Source organism: Poecilia latipinna, unplaced genomic scaffold (genome assembly GCF_001443285.1).
Source record: "Poecilia latipinna isolate Pla-1442-1.1 unplaced genomic scaffold, P_latipinna-1.0 Scaffold2138, whole genome shotgun sequence".
Taxonomy (NCBI): domain Eukaryota; kingdom Metazoa; phylum Chordata; class Actinopteri; order Cyprinodontiformes; family Poeciliidae; genus Poecilia; species Poecilia latipinna.
Window position 1 is genome coordinate 35,232 of NW_015114754.1, and position 22,669 is coordinate 57,900.

Consider the following 22,669-nt stretch of genomic DNA (forward strand, 5'->3'; position numbering starts at 1 on the left):
CTTAGCTTATAGCAAGAGTAGCTAATCTACCACCTCTGTGTTAGCTTAGCTTATAGCAAGAGTAGCTAATATACCACCTCTGTGTTAGCTTAGCTTATAGCTAGTCTATCCCCGTGATCACTTATTAATAATTGCAAAATAAAAATCATGAAACTGTAACGGACTGAATGTCCAGTTCTATGTGTGGGAAATGTTTGAGTGAAACATAAAGTGGCGTTGTTGTCAGTTGCTATGGCAACGAGTCTGCGTGTAGCGAGGAAAAAGTGGTTTTGAGTTGTTCTTTAGCGTTTTTTCTGCTTTATTTCTCCCCTCACTGTGGCGCGTAGCACTAAGTGAATAATACCTTCATGTCCAGGCTTCATTTAGTTAATGGAGCTGTTCTGCCGCGGCAGCGCGGCTATGAATGGCATGAAACATAATCGTCTTTTTGCTCTCCAGCGTTGTGCACATTTTCTGGATGTAAGCAATAACATGCAGGGGACCATGTGGGTTCGCCGGTGTGTTCTCCTGCAGGGTAAAGGACAGATACCTGATTGTCTGAGAGCCACAGAGCTGCCAGATCCTTCAGCTTGGTGAAGGTAAACGGTAGATTCTTTAACCTACGAGGAAGACACAGAAAAAGAAAGAAGGAGGGGATGGGGGAGCGGGGAAGAATAGAGATGTTTCGTGTTCCCACGCACTGTACAGCCTGCAGAGCATGCAACCATGGCAACACACTCGCCGGTTCCCACGGCAACCAAAGGCCCCCTCAGCAGTGAGAAGGAGAGCAACGGAGCTGCCATTGAGAAAGTTTCGCCTCGTGACGACGCGCTCACGCCGGTACCTGTTGTCGCTGAGGTTGAGCACGCGCAGTTTGGTCATCTGTCCGATTTCGTCAGGCAGAAACTCCAGCTTGTTGGACCGAAGTGACATCACCGTCACGTTCTTGCAGTTACCGATCTAACACAGGTTCATACACACATACACACACACGCACACGCACACACACACGTTATCAAAACAAATGAAAAGTTTGCTGCATTTTTTTGTTTAAGTGATAAAGGATTACTTTTGTGTGCGTAGCGATTTTGCATGTTAGAGCTACATAAAGTGGTGCAGAGGTTTTTGCAAATACAAATGTGTAAATATGTGCAGCATCCATTTATATTGATGTATAAATGAATATAAACCCATTGCAATCAACTGCATTCAGAAATCACCTCATTTTTCAGACACTAAAAACATTAACTTATTTTTACATTAACTTTTTTCAGAAGCAGTAGAGACCCAAGTGAGAAGTACAAAAATGTCCAAAATGTGATGTTTGCAAAGTAGGTCCCCTTTAAATATTTCTAATTATGTTTTGATTACACTAATATCTTATATCTAATATCTTACATGTTGTTTAACCTGCATTATGTCAACGTTAAAGCTGACATGAATTAGCTCACCTCCCGCGGCAGCTGTGTGAGGAAGTTCTCATCTGCAGCAAAAGTTCTCAAGCTGTGCAGGTAGCCGACGGTGGGAGGCAGCGACTCCAACTCGTTACAGCTGCAGTCCAACTCTTCCAACAGAGATAGGCTGAAGAAAACGAAGAGAGACCACGACAGAAAGAGGAAAAAAGTCATTCTGAAAGATGCAGAATGTCTGTGGCAGTTTTAAAAACTTATTCCCGTCTACAACTGGAAATTAATTCTAAGAAAAGACTGAAACGAGAAACAAAATCATTTTGATATCTAATCAAAGATCAGCATTAGGCCTGCAAAATTCTGCTTTATTATAATAGAAACACACAATGAGAGTTGGGTAGTAACTAGTTGTCTTTACTCAATTATGTTTTGAAAAATTTACTTTTAGGAGTATTTTTCCAATGCTGTGCTTTTTATTCTTACTTGAGTAATTTTATTATGAAGTATTTATACTCTTACTTGAGTAAAATTTTTGGAAAATTTATATAAGTTTGTTTTAAAAATCAAAACAAAAAATGTTAAAAATTTTGTAAGTTTCAATTTGTATTTCAATACCAAGTGATGGCTAGCTTCAGTCTTTATTAAATTATGATTAAAATGAAAGATAAAGGCTTGAAATTAATCATCTAGTAAAGTATGTCAACAATATTTTTTGCATTTTTATAGATCCCAGCTTCTCTAATGTAACATCTACTGTAGAAAATCGGACTCCCCTTTTGTGTATTCTCTGGCCTGACACCGAGGTAACAGCATGCTAATGCTAATGAGACAATAATTTCACATTCACGTACTGCCACTGTTAACATTACATTAGTCTGCTCCTATTATTCCCAACAGACGGGACCATCTGGACTACCAGGCTGACTAAAGGGAAGCAGATGAGATGGGAGGAAACAAGAGGAGAGGTGTAAGGCAAGGTTAGCTTATAGTGAATAGCATTTGTGTTTCCTATTGTGGTTGCAATTAAGATAAAGGTTCTGCTAAGCAAGATGTCATTTTTAGATCCAAAATTTCTTTTAACTTTTCAAATGAAGTCACTATCTGGTTGGGAGTAAAGTTCAAGACGTAGTTTTATGTCCAGTGAAAATTAGCAACAACAACAACAAAAAAATTGAACTCAGGTCCAAAACCACAATAAAGTTCCACCAAGTTATTCACAGTTATTTGAGCACAACAATATTATCCACAACAAGATTTAGGAGGTTCTTTTAATTCAACAATCCATTTTTTGTGATTAAAAAGTTCTAGTTCCACTGGCGCCGTTACCTAGCAACCCCACCCAAGCCCAGCCTGTTACCTAGCAACCCCAGCCAAGCCCAGCCCATTACCTAGCAACCCAGTTCTAGTTCCCCTGGAAGATTCTTTCACTTATAAACAGGACATTTTTCCCATGTTATAAGTGTAACAGAAATAATCTACCAGTGGAACTTGTATTTTTTCATCAGTATTAAAAGTCATATTTCTAACTTCTCCCCTCATTTAAAATGATCAAAATTATCAGATTTCTGCACATGAAAAATAGCCCAAAATAGAAAATGTTAAACTAAAACTATAAAAGCTATGAAACTTAAACAAACAAGAATTTTGTATGTGAAAAATAGTAAAAGTCCAAAGTAAAAACAAAATGATAATTTTACAACTTTTTCCACGTATTTGATTAAATTCGTCAGCAGAAACATTCAATCGACCCACCATTGAGACAATTTCATTTTTACAAGCAGAGAAGGTCCTTTCATCTATTTTACTTGGCTTTATAATATGACATCTGTGGTTCAAAGCTGATGTCTCTTTAAAGGGTTTTAAGGAAGTAAAAAAATGAAATAAAAGTCCACACTGTATGAAACTGCACAACAATTAATAAAACTTATGTGGTAGCTTATTCAAAAATGTAAAAAAGACACAGAATAAAGGGATCATTTTCATCAGGGGTAAGAAACACTTCAAACAATGGATACAAAACAATAAGGAGCTTTAAAGGGAAGTAATTAATCTACAGAACTACTTATCAAGACTACAACCTGGGACTTGTTCATGAAGACAGGAAGCTTTCAGGGTGCTCAGATACAGATCTTGCAAAGATGTTCAGCTTAGAAGAAATATAGTTTAATTGAATCTCTAGTCATTCAGTTTAACTCTAAAATTCAAGGAAAGAACTGAATGATTCTTTCCACAAACAAAGTAAGTCAATAAATGTATTAAAATAATAATAAATAAAAACAGTTTAAAATTACTTACAGGATTCATTCCACATATTTCATCATTGTATCTCAAATCTTTTTAAAGAAAACAATACATTTAATGTTGCTTAACCTTTATATGAGCTCCAAAAAAAAAAAAGAACCAAAAAATAAAAAAACCTACACTGCAAAAATGAAAAATCTTACCAATTATTTCCGGTCTAGTTTCTAGTACAATTTCTCAAAATTGATGAAACGTTCTAGTTCCACTGGCAGATTATTTAACTATAACATGAGAAAAATGTCAGTGAAATAATGTGCAAGTGGAACTAGTGCTTAGGAATAATTTACTTAAAATAAGCTCATATGTCTTGCTGAAAAGTTACTTATGAGTTGGATTTGTCTTATTTCATGTGTACTAAGATATTTACACTAGAAACAAAAAATACTTGGTAAAATAACTTGTAAGTAACATTTCATCAAGATATTAGCCTGTTTTATGTCAATATTTCATTAATATTGATGAAAAAGTACTAGTTTCACTGGTCTGTGACACTTATGGAAAAATATCTTGTTATAAGTGAAATAGTCTTCGAGTGGAACTACAACTTGGTTGCTAGGTGACGGGCTGGGCTTGGCTGGGGTTGCTAGGTAACGGTGCCGGCCCATCGATTGTGAAACATTCTGCCAGTGGAACTTGTACTTTTTAATCCAAAATAAGGGATTACTGAATTAAAATAAGCTCCTGTATATCTTGTTGAAAAGCTACTGGTGAGTTATTTTTGGCTTATTTGTAATTTGCACTAGAAGTATCTAGTTCATATACTTTGGATCAACATTATTAGCTTTTTCTTCTTTTGCTCTTTCCTTTGGTTTGTTATTTTGTTTGCATTTCCTTTCAATACTTGTAAAGCACTTTGTTTTGCCTTGTTGCTGAAAATGTGCTATATAAATAAAATTACCTTTACCTTTAGAAACTAAACCCAAACAACTGGTAAGATTTAGTTTTTTCAGTACATCCATCCATATCACTGCAGCAATTTTACATGCAACCATTTTCATTTCGTGTTTTTCAGTGATTTTATTGAAGCACATAAATCATATTTAGAGACTAAATCAAAACTTTACAGATAAGAATCTTTTTTATGTTTGCATGTAAGTGTTAGAGACATGAAAAGTTCCCCACATTGGCAGCATGTGGCAGCAAGCTTTGATTCTCTGTATCTGCAGCACAGCTGAACATCTGTCTCTGAACAAGCCCTCGGATCCAGAAGGCTCTTGTTACTCACCCTTGCTTTGGCTTCGGACTAACGCCACAGCACGGCAGCAAACACAACACACAGACCCCCCCAACCAATCATCAGCCAGCATTACAACACAGCAATAAACAAGATTAACGACAAACCCCTTCACCTGCAAACCCTCATAAACTACTAACAGTCGGCCGAAGGAAGATTTAAAGTAAAGCAAAACAAAGAATACTACTAAGGTGTTCATAATCTGTAAACCTTTTCACGTTTTGTCACATCACAACCACAAGTTTAACTTTTTTTTAGTGGGATTTGTGCTGATGGTGTATTTAGCCTCTTTTACTCTGATTCCATAAAATAAAATTGAGTGCAACCAACTGCTCTCAGATAAAACAGTTTAATCGTTCACATCCAACCTTTAAAAGTTTGAGCCATTTTGGCACAGAAAACTAAAAAGAAAACCTCATTTTCTATACATAAAGTTGGTCCAGAGGCATCAAAAAGGACTGGTACAGTACTGATACTGAAGAATTAAGTCTGGAGGACCTGAATAAAGCACAAAACTATTCATTTAAAACACTGTTTCTGACAAAAATCTCTCAAAATCTAAACAATATAAAGGTTCTTTTTTTTTTTTACATTTAATTAAAAATTAGAGGTAAACAACAATCAAAGAAAAAAAATATTTTTGAAAGGATTCATGTTGTTCAAATTAATAGCTCATTATCGTAAACAAATGTCTGCTTCTGCTATTATTTAAAATATCACTGAAAACGTTGAAGTTTGTGATGGTAAAATGTGAAAAAGTTCAGTGGAGTATGAACGCTGCTGCAAGCTAACGTGACTTCAGCTGAAGAGTCAGATTTGTTGTGGTTTCTTACCTCCCAATGGTGTGAGGCAGTGAGGTCAGCTGGTTGTCATCTACCTTTAGAGTGGTCAGCTTCTTTAGCATTCCTGCAACACACGCAAAAACATCGGTGCAAACATGGGTCACACGAAACCTACGCAACTACAAACTTTCACCAAAAAACTTTCATCCCTTTTGCTTTAAAGAGGCAGTATTATGTGTTTTCCAGGCACTTCGTGCCATTTTACAGCACAATCAATTAACTATTTTAACTTTAGTTGTTAAAAATGCTACATAGAACAAATATGACCTAAAAGAAATGTTACTTTGATATTTTACACCGTAAAATTGCGCCTGTCTCTTTAAAAACTGTTTTCAGGAAGTCATCACAACATGGCTCCTTTAACGTTTTTACCAGTGTTTCACTGAGAAGCAGCTCCTATAATGAGCTCAGCAGAGCTTCAGCTCCACCAGGTGTTTGCTAATTGCTGCTGGCTAGTCTGAAGGAGCTGAGTGGAGGAGGAGCTACATCTCAAAGGCGGAGCTAGGTCCACCCAGGCGTTTTGCACAGCTGACTGGTTGCCATGGAGACAAACAGATTTCTCAAACATGCATGAAAGAATCAAGGAAACACTCCAAGTTTGTTTTTGATGAGCTAACATGATTATAACATAATGAACAACTAAAAGACACGTACTTAACGTAAACATTTACATAAATTACCACTTACATTTTTTAGATAACTATAGATAATTATATGCAGATTTGTAGCAGACTGGCAGAAAATGATACAAAAAGACCAACAGCCCGTTTTTAGGAACTACTGTGAATAATAAGCAGGTTGGTTTTTAGTACCTATAGAGTCTGGCAGGTGCTGCAGCATGTTGGAGGACAGCAGCAGATCTTCTAAGGCCTCACAGCCTGAGATGTCACTATCCAACGTCTCAATGCGATTCTTGGCCAAATCCAAGTACCGCAACTGGCGAAGCTTCCCTATAGACTGCAGGAAAGCGGACGGACAAGTTAAGATCTGCTACAATGTGTCATTTCTGCTCCCATGCTCCGATTTTGCTGCAAAACATGAAAGTTGTCTCACCCCAGGTATAGACTGTAGAGAGTTGTTATCCAGCCACAGCTCCTTCAGGCTGTGCATCTGTTCCAACACCTCTGGCTAACAAGATAAAACAGGATTTCACACGGTCAAATGCAAATAATGGGAAAAACAGGAAGCAAACGCATGAAAACGCTAATAAATCCTATCCAGCATCAGAGAACGCAGCCTGTAAGTCTTTAAATCAGGACTAAAACAGAATTAAAATACTGGCCTGGCATTGTTTGGGTTGAAGTTTGTGTTTTTAAAATGGCAAATTAAATTTTGTGAATGATTTAGGATTATAACATTATACATTTAATTTTGCGAACACTACAACTAGAGGAGGGTTTTTGGAAATATCTGTTTACAAATGCAAATAAACTATAGAAGAGTTTGGGTCGAGTAAAGAGTAAAGAGGGACAGACGCTTCCATAAAATCTGAACCATCCTTAGATGGTTCCTCGGGTCGGGTTGTCGTGTAGCAAATGGTTCAATTTATGAGAAAAAAAAAAAGACTTGCACCAGTAAGAAGCAAAGTGCTAGAAATACAAATACAAAAAGAGAAGCAAGGATTTCTGTTTGAAACATTTAAACCTTCTTCACTAAGTAAATTAAAAGCATTTTGTACATTTACTGTACAAAGATAACAGGCAGTTTTAACCTCAGACTGTCAAAATGATGAGTACACTACTTTATTTCTGCATTTAAATGACTATTCAGCATGTCGCTGTGGATAGTACATTATGAAAAAGATAAATATTGGGTTATAACTGTCATTTGATGGTATTTCCTAAAACGAGGAACTGGAACGATTCTCATTCAGCATTTTCGGTGAAAAATTGAAGCCAAAAAAAGCAGCAGAGACTCTAATATAATAGTTTCATTTGTCAATTTTTTTGTCCCTTTCAAACAGATTGGTACCTAAAATCTTAGAGCCAAACTTTGGCAGAACTCCAAGCAGTTTTCTTCTTTGTGTCTAAACAGATGGTAACAGGTTTTCTTTAATCTCAGTGGTTCTCGTTGCTTCTCTGTTTTCTTTTATTCCAGCTCACAATCTGACGTGTAATCTAATCTGCGTTAAAACATGAGTGGATCAGATCTCACCATTTCGGAGAATTCGTTGCTCCCCAGATCCAGCCTCTCCAGCTGTGTCAGTCTGTGGATGGACCTCACCAGAGGGAAATGGAAACTTCAGTTTTACTAAATATTCATATTCTCACAGTGTGATTCCTTATATTTAAAAATAATCTAAAATTCAGGGTGCATTCTCAAAAGCAAAACAGAGACAGTTACATTTCTATGTGTGATAGTGATAGAAATATACTAGTACAAGGGTGTCCAAAGTGTGGTCTGGGGGCCATTTGTGGCCCTTGGAGTGATTTTGTGTGGCCGATACAATACAAATTTGGCCTCGCCGTCACAACTTTTAATTTTAAATACAGTAAAAGTATTACTAAGATAATTTTTTTATGACAAAAATGTTAAGTATTTGTTTCTTTGTAACCAAAAGTCTATATAGAGTCTATTACTGCAAAGCTGATTTTGCTTAGACTAAGTCAGGTTTTAAAGTTTTGGATATACAATAAATAACATCCATTTTCTACAAAACAACAACAAGAAAATCAGACAACTTGAATTGCTTTAATGTATTTTAATGTTTCTATTATTAATTTAAAAGTTTGGACATCCCTGTAGTAGTAGATATTAATATTTATTTAAGTTTCTTTATGTTTGAGAGCTGCAGAATTATTATTTTAAATCCATCTGTCTCTTTCACTCAAACACACAGAGTAAAGTATACATATGGCATCCTGTCTTACTTTGGCATGGTTTTCAGGTGGTTCTCTCTCAGCTCCAGAATCCGTAATTTGGAGAGCCTGAATAACAGACGGAACAAAAGCCTAAACACAATTTCTTTAATTTGCACTCAGATGCAACAGTAGGAAATACAAAAAAAGGACTAAAATAAAAAACATCCATAGATGCAACAATCTTAAGGAGGAAACACAAAAAAGAACTAAATAAAATAAGATCAAGTGAAAAGAAAAGCATCAGAAATGCAACAGTCTTGAGTAGGAAATACAAACACTGACTTAGCAAAAAAAAAATGGTGTGAAAAAAAAAGTTCCATCCTGAAAACGGCGTTTTATTTTTTTTCACCAAATATTGTCAACAATGGAGCTCCGACTTAAAAAAAAAGAGTTAATTTGTTAGATTAAGTTTATGATATGTAATGTATTTATGTTTGTGTAACCACAAAACTTAATAAACTTGGAAAAATATAATTTCACTAATTAACTGAGTTTGTTTTAATTAGATTAGATGTTTTTTTCTGTTTACGGGATAATTTTATAAAAAAAATTAATAAATAAAACAACCCAAGAAAAAGAGTGCAGAATAACATACGTGCTTAAATTTATTTTTCACTGAGAAAAAGTTGTATAAATTATAAATCAGAAGCAAGGTCAGTATCCCACAACATTTCCATAGTCATATTTAATAATGCTCTAATATAAGCTAAATATAAAATATAAGCTTTAAAATTAGCCACAAAGGCATAATTCTCATGCATATCCTATACATGGAAGGCATCTTCAGAAATATGCTAAACACAAAATTGAGCTGTGAGCTTTAAAAACTATAAAAATATGTCTTTGATAATGAATAAATGTTTAATCCCCCCAAAAAACACAAAAAAGACAAAATCTTACAAAGTATTTTCTGTCTCGTTTCCAGTACAGATATCTTAGTACACTTGAAATAAGACAAAACTAAATTACAAGTAACTTTTCAAGAAGATATAGGAATTTGTTTTAAGTCAGTAATTCCTTAATATTGATTAAAAAGTACTGGTTCCATTGGCAGATTATTTAACTTATAATAAGACAGTGTTTCCATGTTCTAACTGCCAGTGGAACTGGAACCTGGTTGCTAGGTGACGGGTTGGGCTGGGCTGGGGTTGCTAGGTAACGGCATGTCGGCTGTAGATTGTGGAATAAACTGCCAATGGACCATTTTAATCAATATTAAGGAATTATTGACTTAAAACAAGCTTGTGCTTCTTGCTGAAAAGTTACTTGTTAGTTTTAATGCATTTCAAATGTACTAAGGTATTTGCACTAGAAACTGGACAAAATTACTTTATTTTGTGTTTTAGCTGTGTGTTAATTCACCTGCCAAAGTTAGCGGGCAGATACTCCAGGAAGGCATCATTCAAGAAGAGCTGGGTCAGATTCAGGAGCTGCGTGAAACCATCTGGAAGTCTGAAAAGAGAAGAATTCAACGAAAAACGACAGAAGAGGAAACAAAAGACAGCAGCCATGAGCTCAACTGGAGCCGTTTCACTCGGCTCCAACTGAATGAAACATGATCGGATTCTAGCATGCTAGCAGGAGCAGCTAACCACTGCTGGCCTGCAGATGACTCATCTGCTGCACAAGCAGCACAGAGACACACAAGAAGCATTTTCCTCTGCAGCATTCTTCACTTCAGCATCACAAAGCAACAGTAATTACACCTGAGACTCCAGCGGTAAACGTGTTTACTTCCTGTAAATATGCAGATCTGATGAGTGGACATAACAGAGCCAACAGGGCATAAGACTGCATAGTCTATATTTTTATTAATTATTATGAGGTGTCTCACTTGGGTAATAAAAGAGGAAGCAAAGCCTATATTTGTTTTAGAATCTATTGATTTTTTTAATTAATCTGGATTCAGACAAAAATGCTTGCATTAAACCCAATTTTTCACATAAAAAATAAAATCCTCCAGTCACTTTTACATTTGGTTTACTGATTAAATCATCACCTAAAGCAAGGGTAAGTTAAACATCTTTATTGGCTTTACAGCAATCAAAAGTTTCTACTAACTGGGCCATTTCCAAATATTTAGTTACAGTTACAAAATACATGTTGGTAAAATAAAAGATTACTTAAGACCTAATCAACCAAAGATAGGTGTAAATTTGGCTTACTGTACATAAATAAATGTTGAAATTAAATCCAAAGGTCCTTCAATCAAGTTTTAGTTTAAAAAATAACCAACAATCGGGTTATTTAAATTTGATTAAGGGGACAAAAAACTACATTCATTGGGGTTTAGATCAGGCAATAACAGAGTTAGTCTATTTGTAATTTTCTCTGGTTTTAAAGTTTAATTGTAATTTAATAAATTCACCATGAAAAAAATAATGTTTTTATACAAACTCTACAGTTTATTCCATAAAGAAACAATTTAGATCGTAAAGTTGGTCAACTCAACTCATTATTCTACCAGAAAGGAGGAAGTTGTTTGGTTAAATGTTTTTATTTATTCTGTGCATTGTATTGTCACTGCACAAGCAAAAACTCATATTTGTCATAATAGAGCAAAAATTTTTGGTCTAGTTTCTACTGCAAATATCTTAATATACTTCAAATAAGACAAAACTCATCAGCAATATACAGTATAGAAGCTTGTTTTAAATTAATAATTGCTTAATATAGATTTTTAAAAAGTGCTAGTTTTACGTTAAATAATCTGCACTTTTTCATCAATATTGAGGAATTATTTACTTAAAACAAGCTCCTTTAAAAGTTATTTAAAATTTAGTTTTGTCTTATTTCAAGTGTACTAATAAGTTTACACCAGAAAATAGACCAAATATAGTATTTGTGTTTTTAACTGGAATTAAACCCACAACTTCCCTTCAAGCCACAGTCGCCCAACAAACAGCAACTTTTCTGTAAAATTCATTTTATCTGAATTGAAAACCGCAAGAAAAAAGTCAAGGCAACTAACTAAAACGAATCCAAGTCAAAAGCTGCTTCAGTTTTTCTCGTAATTGTCAATCCTTGCTTTCCTTTGTGATTTTTGTGATTCTAACCTACACAATGCAGACATCGTAGTTTTTAGGTGCTTTTAAAAACTTTGTACTTTGTAAACCCTGCGGTGGATCCATACTTCAATATCAAGGTTATAAGTGTACATGTTTTATGTCTACAAGTTTTAAATAAACATTTTTCCTTCAGGAAGTTTAAGAAACTTATTTTAAGGATATTTCTGAGTTATTTAGTGAGACTTTTCCGACATTGCTAAGTAGAGGCATTACAATAAGCTGCAGTTGTTTCAGTCAAACCAGCATAAAGAGAAAGATTCAGGTTTGTAAAGATGGAAAGTATTCGGATCTTACTTGGTAATGGGGTTGACGCTGGCTTCTACCACAGACAGGCCTTTACAGCATTTTATATTATCTGGAAACTCCTGGATTCCTGTAGGAGTGAATCATAACATCACGTTCCAATCAATCAGTAAGGTTTATTTGTATGGACCTGTTGCAGTGTGACGTCATGCATCCAAGATCCCGCCCCAATCTCCCTGCTGGAAGGCAAAAAGCTGCTGGCTAATGATGATTAGAATTGGTTTCTGCTGTTAAGTTATCAATATAACGCCCTAAACCGTAACTGTACTGACATATAAAATTAAAAGGGAGGCAGTGCTTTGCAACACTGCAATAACTAGATAACAAGGTCAGAAAGAAAACTGCAAGAGCGAGGAAAGTAGGCTAGTTATGCTAGTATGACTATGAGAACCTTAACATGTAGATGTGCAGCAGAATTCTGTGTTTTGGTTCAGTTACAAAAATAGAAACAGGAAACCTAAACACCAACTCTGACAGATCATCAGTGGAGCAGGTGTTTAAATTAGCTAATTAACCACCGCTGTATTAGCTTAGCTATTAGCAGCGATAGCTAATCTACCACAGCTATTACTTATTAATAATCACAAAACAAACATTAAACCTAAAAACATAAAACTGTAACGTAGTGAATGTTCTGTTCTTTGTGTGGAAAATGTTTGGGTGTTTTTTGGTGTTGAATCCTGGAACATAAAGTGGTGTTGTTGTCAGTTGCTATGGCAACGAGTCTCTGTGTCGCTTAGCTGACACAGAGAGCGAGACAAAAAGTGGTTTTGAGTTGTTCTTCAACGGTTTTTCTGCATTATTTTTTCCTTTGCTGTGGCGTAAAGCATTAATTAGTCGTACCTACATTTCATTTAGTGAACGGAGCCGTTCTACCGCAAGTTAAAGTCTGGTGTTTTTTCTCTCCAAATTTGAGTGCATGCGTGAAATTTCCAGATGTAAACAATAACATGCAAGGGGTCCGTAGCACATTTCAGCAGATCAAAGTGTTTTACATCATAAAAGCACAAAAATACAAAGTCAACAGTTGAGAAAACCAGTAAACATAACATTTTGCCAAGTACCATCATCAAAACCATCAATACACATCAATATGTTGATGAGGGTTTCATTGATTATGGTTCAAAAGAAACTCTAAACAGGTGGGTTTTTAAGTATAGACTTAAAGGAGCTCAGTGTTTCAGCAGTTTTTTGGTTTTCTGGAAGCTTGTTCCAGATTTGTGGTGCACAGAAGCTGAATGCTGTTTCTACATTTTTGGTTCCAGAACCAAAAGACCTGAGAGGTTTGGAAAGTTAATATAACAACAGCAGATCTTTTATGTGTTGTGGTGATTTATAAAGTAACAGCAGCATTTTAAAGTCTTTTCTATGAGCTATAGTTACAATATATTTTACTACAACAGCTGTTCTGAGCATCACAGAGTTGCTGCCGTTTTGTAAGTTTAGCCGACTTATTTGTTTTTGCACCTTACCGTTTTTACTAATGTCTAACTCTTTGAGGTTAACCAGGCTGGCGATGGTGGTGGGAAGATTGGAAAGGTCGTTATCGGGCAAACTCAGCTTCTTTAGGGCCTGGCACTGGAAGAGTTGCTGTGAGAGAAAACAATGGAGAACAAAAGAATATTTTAATCGCATGAAGAAGTCAAACAGACATCAAACAGAACGCCACATAACCAGACAGAGAACTGAAAGTTTGCTGCAGGCTTGGATAAGCTGCTCTGTTTAGCTGCTTCTTCCCATAAATAATGCAGATTTAATTTTCCCCGTACAGTTGCCCTGGAGGACGAAAGAGTAATAAAAAGAAGCAGCATTCAGTATCATCTATGAGGAAATGCAGCACAAATAATGGTGAAAAGAGCATTTATAAAAAAAATTTAGAGGGTTTAAATTTTCTAAATACCATGAAAAAAATGTTTACGTAACCAAATTCATCAACAAATATGTTGCATCACTGAAAATTAATTTATTAAAACACAGTTTTGACTCAGTGGAGTTAAGTATTGCATAATTTAGTAATATCATTAAAATGCTGAATATTACAGAACACAAATAGGTACGAGTTGTTAATGATATAACTAATATTTCTCACAAAAAATGTAGCTAAAAATGCAATAAAGCAAATATAAACCCGATTCAAATATTGTACAAATATTCTAAAACCAAATCTCACTTTTTTATTTATCCTATTTTTTAAGACAATAATCTCTCAGTAGAAACTTTGCCAGGTGTTTTAGGAAGCCTGAAGAATTTATATTTGAGAGCTGCGACAAATTAGTTTTCATTCCTTCACAGAAAGAAATGAAAAGATGAGAAATTGGCTGAATGTTATGATGAAATCTTTAACAATTTCCCCCAAAATAAGTGAAGAAACATCTCACAAAAAGGCACAAACCAAAATTTCAACTTGTTACTTTCAAACCATCAAACAGATTTTGGTCATTTTAACATTTGGTTCAGTTGTTTTTTCTCCCCACTGTTCCAGGTTTAAGGTAATTTAATTCACTGCAGCATTTCATAGATTCTCTGAATTTACACTAATAATCCATACAACAATTTCGGCAATTTTCCAGAGATGTGAAACCAATAAGCACATCGACATATATTATGCAAAAATGCTCAAATCGAAAGAAGAACTGAAATTTAGAGGAAATAATGATGGTCCTTTATCGACCGACTGACGAAATGTCCTGATGCATAAATGGGGATTAACTTTTTTTTATGCGAGTGCACAGAGCTCGCTTTATTCAGCAAGAAAAAAAAATCTGATTCACTTGTTAAATTTTAATTGTCAATTTTTGTAGCATTTATTTATTGTAATGAAACAACATTTGCAGAAATTGGTTCATTTGGTGTATTTGTATTCTTTTTGGCTTGGAAATGGAAAAGTTAAGAAAATGACAGAAAATAAATAAACAATCAAACAAATGAGTAAATAAATAAATTGATAATTAAATAAATAAATACATACATAAATAATAGATGCATAAATAAATAAATGTATTTTATAGCACAATAAAGTAACTCTGTTACCTTGAGTTGTTTATAAAAATGCTACATAAACCAAATTTGACTTTGTAATTTAACGCCTTAAAATTGGGCCTCTGTCTCTTTAAGAAGCTCCTGTTCTTCCTGAAACTCCGCCTTCAGGAAGTCATCACAACATGGCTCCTCCGTTAACCCTCTATCATCATTTTTCCCAGCGTTTCTCTGAGAAGCATAACGAGCTCAGCGGATGTTCGGTTCCACCAGGCGTTTGCTAATTGCTGCTGGCTAGTCTGTAGGAGGATCCCTCAGGTGTTTTGCACAGATTAAGGGTTGCTACGGTTGCTAAACAATTTCTCATCATGCATGTATTTGATGAAGGAGTCACATTATAACATGCTGCAAAGCTCAGAAATGTTGATTTTCCATAATACTTTCCCTTTAGACAGTAAATGTATTGGTTGATGTGGACAAATCGAACGTCTGTATTGATTTTAGTGTCCATATCTTAGCAGCTTTGCCACAGTCACATCCGGCTCTTCAGCAACTGAAATAAGTGAAGATGATGGCTCGCACCGGGCCGTGCTCAAACACATGAAAAGGCCTGTCCAGCTCACTTATACAGGCCCATCAATCAGCAGCTAAACACCATGTTGGCACACGTTGTCATGGCCGAGCAGACTCTTTATTTATTCAGTTTAATGCACGTTTGGCCTGCCGCTCACAAAGACATATTAGTTGGTCTCCATCCAAGCAGGCTAAATTTAGAAATCCAATTCACCATCTTTGTCATTTAAACCAGGACAGAATACCAATACATGTGACAGCCCACTTATAAACAGCACCTTTAATTCTCCTTGAGATGTCAGGAGGCCGTTTAGCGGCTGCTCGACCTGCAGGCCGCCGAGCGAGCCACCGCCAGGCTGAGCTATTCATCTAACGGGTCACACAGTTCATCAAGTCTAAGAGCGTTTAATTGGGACTTCTTGTGATGAAGCATTTTTTATTTTTATTTTATTTAAGCAGGACAGTGCCATTGTAATTAAAAATCTCTTTCTCAAAAGAGTCCTGGTCAATAACAGCAAAGGTTATACAATTACAATTATAGTTCTTTGCGAAATATTAATAAAAACTGGACTGAACTTGAAACAATTAGTTAATTTCCAGTATTTTCCCCCAAAAAAGGCAGTTTTTTCCCAATTCTGTGCATGAAAATGGGACAGCACTGCAAAAACAGAAAATCCTACCGAGTATTTTCTTTTGTAAATTCTAGTGCAAATATCTCAGTGCACTTAAAATAAGAAAAAAAACTAACTTAAAAGTAATTTTTCAGACAGCTAGAGGCTTGTTTTAAGTCAGTAATTCCTTAACACTGATCAAAAGATACAAGACATATTTCCATAACTAACTATTCTTTTTCGTCAATTTTAAGGAATTACTGCCTCAACACAGGCTCCTCTATGTTGATTTCCAATAAAATTTCAGTGCACTAAACCAAACACAAGCGGAAGGAAAGGTTAGTGATTTTTTTGGAGCAGAGACATGATTAGAATGTGAAATTCCTTTGCTCAGACTGAACGGTCACTGAAATGTTTTAAGTCTTGTTACAGATTTTAGGTGAATATTTTAACTTGTCTTTTCAAACGTATGAATATCTAACCAAGCTGCACAGAAATCCAGGAGAGGAAACATCCTCTCTCCTCCCCCAGCTACACTTTCCGGCTCATTTCTCAGACCAGAGGGGATAAACAGTCCCTAAAGTATTTTCTGCCTCTGCTTTGGGGTTTCCTCCAAGTGGGTCGGGCCAGAAAAACCTCCATCCTCCCATCGCAGATGAACAAGATGCTTAAAATCCTCTCATCGGGGCAAAGACTCCAGCTGAGAACCAAAGGAGCTGAAAGAAGGAGGATCCTCAACCACAAGCAGGTTTTTATCTGAACCACAGGAAAGGATTGAGAAAAAAATTTATTTTGACTTTATTCTCTAAATTCTGACCTCAGAATTTAGATTTTTCTTTCCTGAGAATTGAGATTTTCAGATTTCTGACACTAAACTCGGAGTTTTGAGATCACATTTCTATTTTTTACTTTTTTCTCAAATTATGACTCTTAACTCAGAATGTGAGATCAAAACTCACAATCTGAGATAAAAGCAAAAATTCAGGGAAAAACGTAAAAATTCTGTGATAAATGTCAAAATTCTGAAAAAAATAATTCTGAGAAAAGAAAGTCAAAATTCTGAGAAAAAGTTCCTGAAACACTTAGAAAACCAATCTGTATAATGTCATTTTACACCAACCTGATGGTTGAATAGCCTAAATAACACCTTAATTCAGCAGCACAAATGGGTTTTAGAACTGAAAATGTAGCTTAATTTGTTAATATATGATTTCCAATTAAAATATGATTAAATTAATTTAATTAAAAATACCTGCAGAGTTCCACCACTAATCAAGATAAAAGCTACTACTTGTAAGATGACTTGATAGAAAATGTTTTCAGATTGAGAAGCAGAAACTGGAGCAGAACCAGGTGGCCAGGTGGTCAGGTGATCAGGTGATCAGGTGACCAGGTGGTCAGGTGGTCAGGTGAGGAGGTGACCAGGTGAGGAGGTGACCAGGTGATCAGGTGACCAGGTGAGGAGCTGACCAGGTGATCAGGTGACCAGGTGAGGAGGTGACCAGGTGATCAGGTGATCAGGTGGCCAGGTGATCAGGTGGTCTGGTGACCAGGTGATCAGGTGGCCAGGTGATCAGGTGGTCAGGGGACCCAGGTGATCAGGTGATCAGGTGGCCAGGTGACCAGGTGAGCAGGCGGCCAGGTGAGCTCACCTTGGGTAGTTCTTCGATCTGGTTGGCGTCCAGGTAGAGCTCCTCTAAGGTTCTCTCGAAGCTGAATATTTCCTTTGGGACCTGCTGAAGGCTGCAGTGAGAGTAGTCCAGCACTGAGATCACTTCCTCCTCACCACGGAAACAGCGGCACGGCACCAGCCGGCCAATCAGCTTCCGCTTGGTGGTCATCTCCAGACACTGCACTGTAAAAAACAAGAGATGGGAGATGTTTAATTTTACACATTTATTCCAGAAGATATTCATAAAAAATGTTGAGCTGGTGTTAAAAGCCATGAGTTGTTTGAGCTGCATTAATTCAGACTGACGTGTTTTTGATGAGTGAGAACATAAACTAAAACGCAACATTTGACTCTAAAATTAAAAATAAATCTTCACTCTTTCATTCAGTGCAAATTCTCACATTAAAAATATTACTATCAAAATACAACAATCACATTGGGACTCTGTAACAGTGCACTGCAAAAACACAAAATCTTACCAAGTAATTTTGGTTTAGTTTCTAGAGAAAACATCTTAGTGAAATAAGACAAAACTAACTTACAAGTAATTTTTCAGCAAAATTTAAGAGATTTTTTTAAGTAAATAATTCTTTAATGTTGATGAAGAAGTTCCAGTTACACTGGGAGATTATTTCACTAATTACTTGGGAAAAATGTTTTATTACAAGTGAAATAATCTGCCAGTGGAACAAGAACTTTTTAAAAAATGTAACTGCTTATAACTGGTTTTAACAGGATAAAGATTTTAATGACATTTTTAATATAAAGAAAACCAAATACAAATACTATCTTCAACACTAACAGGAAACTGGATTTGAACAACTCAGAGCAAAACGTTGGTCATATGATTTCTGACTTTTCCTTAAAGTTGCAGTATGTAACTTTCATAAAAACATATTTGTTACACATTTGTTGAAACTGTCACTTTGCATGAGATGGAAAATCTGTGAAAAGAATCGCGCTATAGTTAGTGTTCTCCGAATGCTAACTAGAAATAACCAATCGGAGACAGGAGGCGGGGCTTAGCGCTGTCAATCACTCTCATCCTCTCACTTATTCTTTGCTAAGCTACAGCTGGCTCATGACAACATAACCTGCTCTGAATGCTCAAGCTAGTTAGCATAGCCACTGATGATGTTTTCCTGGAAGAGTCAGTTGTTTCTCCACCGTTAATACACTTAGCAGCGCATACACAAGCATGATTGACAGTGTTGAGACCTTCCTCCGTTGCATTTTAGCAAACTGCAGCTTGATTTTGTCACAGATTTTTTTTCTCACACCATTTTATCACAACATGGTGACAGTTTTAATAAATATGTACTCACTGCAGCTTTAACAGAGGAAACAAAGTGAACTCAGCCTTCAGGGCACAAATGTGAAATCAGAATGTATTTGAAATGAGGTGTAAAACTGGGAAACAGATGCATGACAGAGAAAACCGCCGCAAACCAGCAGTTACCCAGCTCAAAGCAGGCTGAGGCTCGACTCCTCGACAGTCGCACACAATCGCTCCTTTCATGCAACAAGCCGTATAATTAGACCAGAGATATAATTAAAATAGATCTTTTGTGATCCTGTGACAACATCACTCTGTTCCACAACTGTGTTTGAAAAGCTGCTGGCTGAATGGCAGAAGTAGGCTAAGCATGCATATTAACAACCTCCAGTGGGGATTCATCACCAGGATTTATCGCTTCACGCCCAAAACGAAACCCAAACGGCTCTAATGCCGGATCTTCTGAAGAGAACAATGGTCAAACCGCGTCCACGCCGCCCTGAGTTTGTTCTCTGATCATCAGATGTGAAGAAGAAGGAGACATGGGGGCAAAAGAGGAAGATGCAACCCGACTTCTTCCTTAACTGCAATCATCGTCAGAGTCGGCGTTGAACCCGGAGATTTACTGCTTGGATAAACGTCTGCTAGAAATACTACCAAGTATTTTTCTCTAGTTTTCAGTACAAATAACTTAGTTAAATTGAAATAAGACAAAATTAACTAACAAGTAACTTTCAGCAAGAAATATGATCTTGTTTTCATTCAGGTTTTAGTTTAATTAGTTTGTCAATAATTCCTTAATTTTGATGCATTAGTGATCGTCTCTAGTTTATTGATCTTCATGATGCTTGTTTGATCACTTATATCCTATAAAGCATCTGCTGAGATTAAATGGCAGGTGAAATCCATTTACACTGAAAAAACATAAAATCTTACCAAATATTTTTTGTCTAGTTTTTAGTGCAAATATCTCAGCCCACTTGAAATAAGACAAAACTAACTAAGCAAGATATAGGAGCTCATAGGAGCCAATAATTCCTTAAAATTGTAGGAAAAGTTCTAGTTCCTCTGGCAGATGAATTCAGTTACAACAAAATGTTTTTCACATGTTATAAGTGAATTTATCTGACAATGGAGTGAATACTTTTCATAAAATGTAAGGAATTATTGACTTAAAACAAGCGACTAAATCTTCACAAACCAGAAATGAAAATACTTTTTTTGCATCACAGAAGTCACATGTTGCCACTGGCGCAAACCACGAAGAAGAAGACGACAGGAAGTAGCAGGAGGATCATAAATTGCATGAATAATTGAGTTACTTATTTGATGTTAACTCCACAATTACAAAATTATGTTTTTTTGAACATTAGGGGAATATTTACAAAGTTTTGTAATGGAAACACAGATTGTGTCTGAATGCAGCTAAACATTAATACAAGGCTTTTTTGTCTAATATTTAATGCGTTTAAATAAATGTCAACTTATAGCATAACAGGGAAGCTCTTACCATTTACTGCTTGATAATGTTTCTAATGCAACAAGAAGAGGGACTTATTAAGAAAATACAGGGCAACAAAGACAGAAAATAGGCAAGTAGGACATTCATGAGAGAGGACAGAGAGAGCGAAGGTAAAACTGAGGGAGCAGCAATGCAGCATCACAGCAACTGGAGCATTCGCCCTCAGGACCATTTTACAGAGAACAAAGCCGATCCTGACGGAAAAGCAGCAGCTGCTGGAAGAAAAACTACAACAGAACAGCTCAACAACGGCCAAGTCCAAACCCTGATGTCAAAACTCTGGTAGCTGCAACAGAGAAGAACTTCCTGTGTGAGCCGAAGGCTTTTTACCGGAGGAGCAGAGAACCCAAAACCTCAAGTCAGAGCAGAACCACTTCAATGTATTTTTACTCAAGTATAGGCAAAAAGCAGCCAACCAAGAAATTACTCCAGTAAGAGTAGAAAGGTATTTGGTAAAATGTCTACACAAGTACTGAGTAACTGATAAAATTATCAGTGATTTAATGACATCATCAGATGGAACAAAATGTAAAGTTATGTAGAAATTTTGGTATTATAAGGACCAAAAATGACAGTAATTCAGATAAGTCACAAAAAAATAACAAAATAAGGCAAAAGAAAATGTTTCCAAATCAGTTTCTTTCAATAAAAACTTATAAACTTTAACAGAAACTGCAGGTGTTTGTCTGGTGAATGTTTGGTTAAAACATGTTAGTTTTTCATTCAGTGAGGAGAAAATCCAGAAATTTTACTCAAGTAGATAATAAAATTACTCCAAATTACCTAATATTTTGTGTGATTCTGTAAATATAGGTTAGTTTACAAATAAACTGTAACTAATATAGAAAACTGAATTAATTTGAAGTCACGATTCTGAGCTCAAAGGCCGAATTCTGTGAAAAAAAGTCAGAATTTGTGAGATTAAAATCAGAATTTTGAAATAAAAGACAGAATTCTGAAAAAATAGTCAAAATTCTGAAATTAACATCAGAAATCTGAGACAAAAAGTCTGAATTTTGAGATTAAAGTCTGAATTTTGAGAAAAAACTCAACAAAAGCGAGTTAGCAGTAGGCATCTGTGTACTTCCTGTATGCCACGTCTAGTGATCTTATCTCTGTTTTTCAAAACAAATACTCCTGTTTTTCCCCCTCTGTGTGTGTGTGTGTGTGCGTGTGTGTGTGCGTGTGCCCTGTCCTCCAGCAGCCTGACAGGGTGAATTCCCCTGAGCGCCGTGACAGCCACCGCTTCACGTGCGGCCCTGTTGTTGCCACAGTAACCGCTGCCATGGAGACCGTCTCCCAGGAGCCGGGTGTATTTTTATTCACTCTCTCTGTCATAAAACAGGAGCGCTCACTCAGTGGGCGACCGCTCCACATTCGGTGGCGCTTAAAGTAGAGCCGGCTACACCAGACGCTTTTATAGCACCTGAATCAGAGCTGAGCTCCTGCAATCACTCACAATTAAACAATCACACACACACACACACACACGACTCTGGGAGAGAACCAGAGGCATCCAGGCGCACTTACTTTATGATTGCTGTGACAGCGAGGATAAAAATGAAAATCCAATGAGAAATGGACGCACAGGTGAGGCATGTAGTGAGTTTGTTTGTTCTGGTAACATTCAGTGGATAAACCAGTTGACAAATAGACGAGTGCCCAGACTGAACGGTGAGAGAAATGCTCCGTAATGCAGAGAAATTGCTGCAAGCCAGTCGTTACTCACCCACTCCTACCCTTATCTCCTGTCAGATCTCTAATTACTAATTTTAACACCGCTGAGTCAAAGTGACTCCACTGATGTATGCAGGTTTGTTTCATGTAGCGCAGTTTAGCAAATTACATATTTGAATTGCTTCAGGACCATGGACAGGTCTGCTAACACGTTATTATACAACATTACATTTATGACAAAGCTTTCTTCAGATAAGATCTGGTTAGTACAGAAAATAATTAGGGCCACTGGAAAAGAAATCTGATATTTTTCTGACTTTTTTTTCTGAGAATTATGATGTTTATTTCAGAATTCTAGAAAATTT

At 36.3% G+C, this 22,669-nt stretch overlaps 1 protein-coding gene across 11 annotated transcripts in view; it reads right to left on the bottom strand.

Moving 5' to 3' along the window:
• Positions 1 to 22,669, bottom strand: part of LOC106936415 (leucine-rich repeat-containing protein 7) — a 94,391-nt gene that overhangs the window by 35,152 nt on the left and 36,570 nt on the right. For 8 of the 11 annotated variants that reach the window (XM_015017402.1, XM_015017405.1, XM_015017401.1 and 5 more), the window contains exons 2-14: positions 17,810 to 18,012; positions 13,470 to 13,587; positions 11,989 to 12,067; positions 9,989 to 10,078; positions 8,636 to 8,692; positions 7,920 to 7,983; positions 6,819 to 6,893; positions 6,578 to 6,722; positions 5,757 to 5,829; positions 4,915 to 4,932; positions 1,431 to 1,560; positions 824 to 939; positions 530 to 599 (exon numbers count right to left, since the gene is read on the bottom strand). In XM_015017402.1, coding sequence (XP_014872888.1) covers positions 530 to 599; positions 824 to 939; positions 1,431 to 1,560; positions 4,915 to 4,932; positions 5,757 to 5,829; positions 6,578 to 6,722; positions 6,819 to 6,893; positions 7,920 to 7,983; positions 8,636 to 8,692; positions 9,989 to 10,078; positions 11,989 to 12,067; positions 13,470 to 13,587; positions 17,810 to 18,012 — 1,238 coding nt within the window. The remainder of the gene's footprint in view (positions 1 to 529; positions 600 to 823; positions 940 to 1,430; positions 1,561 to 4,914; positions 4,933 to 5,756; positions 5,830 to 6,577; positions 6,723 to 6,818; positions 6,894 to 7,919; positions 7,984 to 8,635; positions 8,693 to 9,988; positions 10,079 to 11,988; positions 12,068 to 13,469; positions 13,588 to 17,809; positions 18,013 to 22,669) is intronic. The other 3 variants (XM_015017404.1, XM_015017403.1, XM_015017412.1) reach the window with 1 other exon arrangement.